This window comes from Tigriopus californicus, chromosome 2 (genome assembly GCF_007210705.1).
Source record: "Tigriopus californicus strain San Diego chromosome 2, Tcal_SD_v2.1, whole genome shotgun sequence".
Classification (NCBI taxonomy): domain Eukaryota; kingdom Metazoa; phylum Arthropoda; class Copepoda; order Harpacticoida; family Harpacticidae; genus Tigriopus; species Tigriopus californicus.
This window is the reverse complement of record NC_081441.1, coordinates 4,054,161-4,060,942: the sequence shown is the minus strand read 5'-3', so window position 1 is coordinate 4,060,942 and position 6,782 is coordinate 4,054,161. Positions and strand designations below refer to the sequence as shown.

Below are 6,782 nucleotides of genomic sequence, written 5' to 3'. Positions count from 1 at the left end.
GTCTACCGTATATTCACGCACGCCCAACAAATTTAAATTTCGTACCTCTTCCTTGGTGATGAAGCGATGAGACGTTCATGGAGGAACATGTGTTAACGGAGCCTCACAAAATTCAATCAATTCATCAGCCTGAACAGGTCACAAGGAAAGGGAGGACAGACAAATCCCTTGTCAGTTTGCCCAGGCCATAATAATCTGACCCGATAAACTCAAACTATGGTGCTACACATTGTTTTCGTTCGAGTACTTTATTTCAGTCTTTCTACGTTCATTCCGTTGTGTCAATGGAGATGGGGGATTTTTCGGTTGCTTGCTCAGTGGATTTCGGAGTTATAATTTCAAGTTGTCTTTCGAGCTCGGAGGCGATTTGACGAATGTCCGCAGCCCCATCTGGGCCCATTTTGGCGAACCCTTTGATACCTTCGGCTAATTGGTAGATATCGTAGGCCATTAGGGCTCCACCCACGACAATGGTTATGGTTCCTGCGAGTAAACGACCAGAATTTGCCAGGGCCAGCTTGGAGAACTAAAAATGAATACAATGTTTAGGGGCGAGCAAGCAAGGCTCCTTAATTGAAAAGTTTTGAGAGAAGGAAAGCAAAATACAAATCCGATTTCTGAGTGCCTGGTGACCTCTGAGGTAATTTGAGTTGTTCCTCATTGGGCCTAGAGGCCCTCTAGGTACTATTAATTTGGCCTAGCTACTTCACAAAAACCGTAAACACAAAAAAATAAATAAACGTGGGTTGTTGCTTGTTACTCAGGAACCCTCAAAGTCTAAATACAAATGGTTCACTCCTAATTGGGAAAATTCAATCCAACTTGTCCTCGAAATTCCGGATGGTTAGATCAAACAAAGCAGGCATTTCCTTTGAAGTTACAAAAATGCAATAAATACCTGAATGCCCAATGTTTCGCCACTCACGGACATGATGGCATGACCCGTGGCGCTCGTGAACCCCAAACCGGCTCCCATTACGCTGATCACTTGGTAACCGTTGAAGGAGCTCCAACCGGAACTGAGCAGAACTTCTCGTATGATTTCTTTGGCCACAATATTCTTGCGGGTATCTCGCAAAGCTTGCTCTAGCTCTTTAGCCTGATCCATGTCCAATGCCACGGTCTTTTGCGCCTTTTTCATCTCCTTTGACTTGATCACTTTCTCGGAAACGGCTGCTGTTCCACCTGCCACTCCCGATGCCAAAGCCATACTGGCCCCAGCCACCAAAACGGGTAAAGCCGCTCCTGCAGAGGCAATGGTCATGACCCCGCCTACGATGGTCACACCTCCCGCCATGACACTAGCACCAGTACTAGCAATCTTGGTCCTCCCGGCTCTCCGGAACACTTTTTCGACATAATCCGCGATGCTTTTGAGTTGCTCAATGGTATCTTTTCTCAGCTGGACCCAAGTTTGGAAATCTTCTTCCAATTGCTTGATATCTTCAATTGCGTTTTGTTTCTTCGCCTCATATTCCTCGGGTGTTAATTTGGCTAGTTCGGCATCCAAATCCTCAATGTCCTCATTCTCTGCCACGATTTCCACTGGTACTTGAACTTCCTGGACATCATCAGAATTGTTCTCAGGAGCTCCTTCCTGTTGCTCCATCTTTGATTGTGATTTAGGTGTGAAGTTACTGACGGTAGAGAGATGAATGGCAGAAAAAAGGTTCCCGACGCAATAGGGTAAGCGATTTTTCACCTTTAGATTCATGATTACACGACTGCGTGACGTGTTTGTATCCGCTCAACTTTTCAGAAAAAAAATATGGCGACTGAATGCCGGAGGTACGGAGGCGGTAATCAATTGTAATAGTGGGCCTTGGTCAAGATTGTAAGCAGCAATTTTCCTCATAGTTAGGCCTCTTTTTATCAACATGACCAACGAACGTACCATTAAATATTTTGAAAAATAGTATTCATTCACTTGCTTGGCAATCCATATGTTCAATTCAAGCACACAGGTCATACAGGTGGAGTAGTGCGAGATGAAGGACTTGGGGTTAGGAAAAGAGAGGTTGCGAGAGAATAATAGGACAGAGGCCGTATGAAGTTGAAGCAATGATGTACCGTTTCCATGGAGATGAAAAGAATCAGTTCATTTCTTCTTCCTCTCTCTTCGTTCAAGTTCTCCCATATATAATTGGTCAAGTACCCTTGATTTCAAATCCCTGCCCGAGTCAATTGTTGTTCTCTATCAATAATTGGATCGGACGGATCGAACGCATGTTTTTTATATCATTCAAACTAAGCCACCCACACAAACGCAAGCTCCTGCTCAATCTCGGCCCAAAATACCNCCTCATAGTTAGGCCTCTTTTTATCATCATGACCAACGAACGTACCATTAAATATTTTGAAAAATAGTATTCATTCACTTGCTTGGCAATCCATATCAATAATTGGATCGGACGGATCGAACGCATGTTTTTTATATCATTCAAACTAAGCCACCCACACACACGCAAGCTCCTGCTCAATCTCGTCCCAAAATACCGATAAGCATTGTCACATTTGAGTCATGCTTGAGACTTAAAAAGAAAAGAATAACTTGAACGAGATGTTTGAATGCATTCTCTGAGTCGGCCCATGTAGGCCTGGGGATTCGAAGTTCTCTCAAGACATTTTCGGCCGGATCCGCCGGGAAAACGAGGCATTTCTACTGCCTGATGGATCACAGATATGTCGATAGAGCCTTCCTCAGCATAGCGCATAGCAGTGGATCCTTCGATGGAGGAGGAGAGCTGAAACAGCAGCCTCACTCATAGAGTACATTCTCTACTAGGGGTCTCCTACAAAGAGACAGAACAGAACTCAGTTCGGCAAGTTCTGGCAGAAACAAGAGCGAAAAAAAGGAAGAAGAGATAATACGGTTCTGTTCGTTCAGGTGGGTGGAGCTTCCAGTGTTCAGTGTTCACGCCCACACCCTCACCCCTGAATCCAAATCCTGCCTCTAGACCCTCGGGGCTCAAACCGTATAGGCCGTGGAAAGAGCTCTGATTGTTTCATTCAACCAGGTTTGTGTTCTACCCGTTCTACCACCATTGCTTGTAGTAGATAGGAGCTAGCTGCATGCTCGAAGCTTTCGATGATTCGATAGTTTCCTGTAATCAAAGAGGAAAGCCAGCCCTTTGCTCCTCTGCGTTCGTTCGGTTCGTTGAGTTCCTCTGTTCCATTGTGTTCCTTTCGTATGTATTTGAAGACGCTTTACACATGTATGAATGATGATGGTGATGATTCTTGAAGTCGCCGAGTTTGGTCTGTGGGAGAGAAATGGCGTAATGCAAGTGGAACACGCTCCGGGGAACGTGAGAGATTTCATGGGTGGCTCAGCTGTCTCAGAATGGTTGAAGGTTGAATGTTCAAGTGGATGGGCGCAGTGAGATCGATCTCTTCATTGAATTCGGATTGTTTTTTTCCTGTTACAGCGTGTGTTGAGGGATCATGTCCGGAAACAATCCCACCGGAGGAGGCGGCTCGAACGTCAACAACTCGAGTCACAAGTTGAAATACAAGAACACGGCCTTGGACTCGCAAGAGCTTCGACGTCGACGCGAGGAAGAAGGCATCCAACTTCGAAAGCAGAAACGAGAACAGCAGCTCTTCAAACGACGAAACGTCAATGCCAATGAGCTGCAGGTGGGTAAAGAGGCCTGAAGGCCAGAAGGCCAGAAGGCTAGGTGGAGTTGCGATTTCGCTCAATCGCTCATTCGCTCATTCATTGGCGTAAATGGATAGCCAATATGAGGCCGAATGTCTTCATTGTAGGATGAGATGGTCACGTCCTCGGAGCTGGATTTGCCAGCGGGCTCGATCAACACTGTGCATGGCGTGATTTCGCCTGATATGGTCCAGCAATTGTATTCGGATAACGTGGAAGCGCAATTGGATGCCACACAGAAGTTCCGAAAGCTCTTGTCTCGCGAGCCCAACCCGCCTATTGACGAGGTCATCCAGACCGGGATCGTGCCTCGTTTCGTGCAATTCCTCAAAGGCGATGACAATAGCACGCTTCAGTTCCAGGCGGCCTGGGCCCTCACCAATATCGCGAGTGGCAGCTCGAACCAAACCCGAATAGTCATTGATGCCGGGGCTGTGCCCATCTTTGTCCATTTGCTGTCCTCCAACTCGAATGACGTGCAGGAGCAAGCCGTCTGGGCATTAGGCAACATTGCCGGGGACTCGCCAGACTTCAGAGATTATGTCATCGATCAGGTACGTTGTTTTGCCTCAGACCAGAATGGGTTTGAGACTGAGTGTGAACCAGTCTGTTTGGGCGTACGTCTAAATTTCCCGCCTCTTCTTGTTGTCGTTTAGGGCATCCTCCACCCCCTGCTAGACATGCTAACCAAAGCCGTTCGCTTGTCCATGACTCGCAATGCCGTCTGGTGTTTGTCCAATATTTGTCGTGGCAAGAATCCACCTCCGGATTTTGCCAAAGTGTCACCGGCTCTCCAAGTCCTTTCGCGACTTTTGTTCCACGCGGATCCGGATGTCTTGGCAGATTCCTGTTGGGCACTCTCCTATCTCTCTGATGGTCCCAATGAGAAGATTCAGGCAGTGATCGACTCCGGAGTGTGTCGAAGACTGGTTGAGCTCCTCATGAGCAACCATCAGAGTGTCTTGGCTGCGGCACTACGGGCTGTGGGCAATATCGTGACTGGTGACGACGTCCAGACCCAATTAATTCTGAATTGCAGTGTCCTCCCTCCACTATCTTTGTTGCTCCAAGCGAGCAAAGAGAGCATCTGCAAAGAAGCCTGTTGGACCATCTCAAATATCACCGCTGGAAATCGAACTCAAATTCAATCAGTCATTGACGCCAATGTGTTTCCTGTCCTCATCGATATTCTGGGCAAAGCGGAGTTCAAAACGAGAAAAGAGGCTGCTTGGGCCATCACTAACGCTACGTCAGGAGGTAAGCAAGCAGTAAGGACACAAGAGAGGCTGGAAGTTTCACTCCGATATATTACTGTTCGTGGACTAGCCATTAGCCATTACTCTGCTGGCTGCTGGCTATAAGTGAAGCATACATTTACCCGGTCATTCATTTTTTTTTTCAGGCACAGCGGAGCAAATCCGATACCTCGTCAGTCAAGGGTGCATTCAACCAATGTGCGATCTGTTAACAGTCATGGATAATAAGATTGTCCAGGTGGCTCTCTCCGGCTTGGAAAATATTCTTCGTCTGGGCGAGCAGGGGGCCAAGGCATCGGGAGTGAATCCGTACGCCAACATTATTGAGGAATGCTATGGCTTGGATAAAATCGAGTTCCTTCAGTCCCATGACAACATGGAGATCTATCAAAAGGCCTTCGACATTATCGAACAATTTTTTGGCTCCGAAGATGGGGACGAAAAGATTGCCCCCTCTGTGGACCAAACGGGACAACAGTTCCAATTTGATGCCACAGCCACGCCCCCTGGCCAAGCCCAAAACGGATCAGGATTCATTTTTTAGAAGAAGGAAAGGAAGAAAAAAAAACCTGACCAGTTTTCTACGATCAATTTAATCTTCGTCACCGACCAACATTAAGCTATTGCATACATCCTTGTTTTGTTGCTCGTGCCAGAATATTATATTAATCATTTAGCTTGGTTCGTTTCTACCACCGTAAGAGAGCAAAGAGTGGAAAACATACTTTGGAATTGATGAAAGGATTGGTGATAGTTTCACTCCTCAGGGGAGAATAATTAGTCTAAAGTCTCAGTGACGCCACTTTCCACAAGTCCATCATTCTCTCACACTGGAACATCCCTCCCAAATATTTGTCTTGCTATCATCATGAAATACATTCATTTTTTGACATTTCTCAAAAAAAAAAAAAAAACCAATAAAAATAAAAGATCGCAAAAAGTGAAACGTAGTTTGGCCCGATAAGCCAAGAGCATTGATTATTACGTTTTTCTTCACCTTGTATTGGTAAATCATATAGCTGGATAGGTTAGGGCGAGAATTGCCTCATCACTCACTAAAACATACGATCTTAGTTTCTCTTGTTGGAAAGCATTTTTATTTCGAAACTAAGGGGCAAATCCATCCGGTTTCTCCCACGTTTCCGTGAATTTAGAGCTCAATCAAGGACTGACAATCACTCATCCATCATTCACTATTAATTAAATTGGAACTAAAAATCTGATATGTTGTTTTGGAAGAGCTTGCGATATCTACTCTCTCACGCAAAGCGTTTTCCTCTTGGTTGTGCGTTTTTGACTGGCTGGAAATAGTTTCAAATGGCAACGCTGAATTAAGGCGATCCTTGAGCTTCCAATCCTAACCGGTTAGTTAAGAGTCCTAACTTGAAAACTTAGTAACCTAATTAAAGGACAAGAGCAAGACTCACAAGAAAGAAGCGGATGCAATGGAGATGCAGACAAGGCCAGACCGGGCTCAAACCGTAGTCCAAAGGCCACAAATTGCTCAGCCCTCCAAGGCCCTTGACCAATGGAAGGTCAAGACGGATTGTGACCTGGCCTCCAAGGAACAGGAATTAAAAAGGTTGAGTCTACAACGGTCTCATGTCCAAGAGGAAGTCTACTTGACTCAATCCGAACGGGACAAGATCAAGACCCAATTGGAACATGTTCAAGAGGAGACCAAATCCGTGGAAGAGGACCTGGAGGAGAAGAAAGAACGTCGACAAATGCTAGAAGAGGCCGTCAAAAGTGTTGGCCGATCCATGCCCTTATTGGAAGGGGCCTTTAAGCCCGTTGACATAATGAAAGAAACTGTGGAATGTTCGTTAGGGGAATTACGGAAAGACCTTGAGGCTAGATAAAAG

General features: G+C 45.9%; 3 protein-coding genes across 5 annotated transcripts; 2 read left to right on the top strand and 1 right to left on the bottom strand.

The window, feature by feature from the left end:
- Nucleotides 1-95: 95 nt before the first annotated feature.
- LOC131876893 (uncharacterized) lies at nucleotides 96-1,937 on the bottom strand. 2 transcript variants are annotated; one of them, XM_059222430.1, is made up of 2 exons: nucleotides 899-1,935; nucleotides 96-526 (listed from the first exon to the last, which is right to left on the bottom strand). In XM_059222430.1, exons 1-2 carry the CDS (start codon nucleotides 1,712-1,714, stop codon nucleotides 269-271), a joined length of 1,074 nt encoding a protein of 357 aa, XP_059078413.1. In that variant the 5' UTR covers nucleotides 1,715-1,935; the 3' UTR covers nucleotides 96-268. The 2 variants fall into 2 exon arrangements, with proteins under 2 accessions (XP_059078413.1, XP_059078414.1); XM_059222431.1 differs by having other exon boundaries at nucleotides 344-483; nucleotides 899-1,937.
- Nucleotides 1,938-2,719: 782 nt separating this feature from the next.
- LOC131877227 (importin subunit alpha-7-like) lies at nucleotides 2,720-5,598 on the top strand. Of its 2 annotated transcripts, none has more exons than XM_059222841.1 (5): nucleotides 2,720-3,017; nucleotides 3,429-3,639; nucleotides 3,769-4,215; nucleotides 4,318-4,918; nucleotides 5,064-5,598. In XM_059222841.1, the coding sequence occupies exons 2-5, from the start codon at nucleotides 3,445-3,447 to the stop codon at nucleotides 5,459-5,461; spliced, it is 1,641 nt and encodes a 546-aa protein (XP_059078824.1). In that variant the 5' UTR covers nucleotides 2,720-3,017; nucleotides 3,429-3,444; the 3' UTR covers nucleotides 5,462-5,598. The 2 variants fall into 2 exon arrangements, with proteins under 2 accessions (XP_059078824.1, XP_059078825.1); XM_059222842.1 differs by lacking the exon at nucleotides 2,720-3,017 and adding an exon at nucleotides 3,218-3,353.
- Nucleotides 5,599-6,225: 627 nt separating this feature from the next.
- LOC131877229 (uncharacterized) lies at nucleotides 6,226-6,779 on the top strand. Its single transcript, XM_059222844.1, has one exon. It carries the CDS (start codon nucleotides 6,363-6,365, stop codon nucleotides 6,777-6,779), a length of 417 nt encoding a protein of 138 aa, XP_059078827.1. The 5' UTR covers nucleotides 6,226-6,362.
- The last annotated feature ends 3 nt before the right edge of the window (nucleotides 6,780-6,782 follow it).

Excerpts from the sequence above, each read along its gene's own strand:
- LOC131876893 (XM_059222430.1), bottom strand. The coding sequence starts at position 1,714 with ATGAATCTAAAGGTGAAAAATCGCTTACCCTATTGCGTCGGGAACCTT. Across the intron at positions 527-898 it reads GCGAAACATTGGGCATTCAG|TTCTCCAAGCTGGCCCTGGC; the intron begins GTATTTATTGCA and ends ATTCATTTTTAG.
- LOC131877227 (XM_059222841.1), top strand. The coding sequence starts at position 3,445 with ATGTCCGGAAACAATCCCACCGGAGGAGGCGGCTCGAACGTCAACAAC. Across the intron at positions 4,216-4,317 it reads GAGATTATGTCATCGATCAG|GGCATCCTCCACCCCCTGCT; the intron begins GTACGTTGTTTT and ends GTTGTCGTTTAG. Across the intron at positions 4,919-5,063 it reads CACTAACGCTACGTCAGGAG|GCACAGCGGAGCAAATCCGA; the intron begins GTAAGCAAGCAG and ends TTTTTTTTTCAG.
- LOC131877229 (XM_059222844.1), top strand. The coding sequence starts at position 6,363 with ATGGAGATGCAGACAAGGCCAGACCGGGCTCAAACCGTAGTCCAAAGG.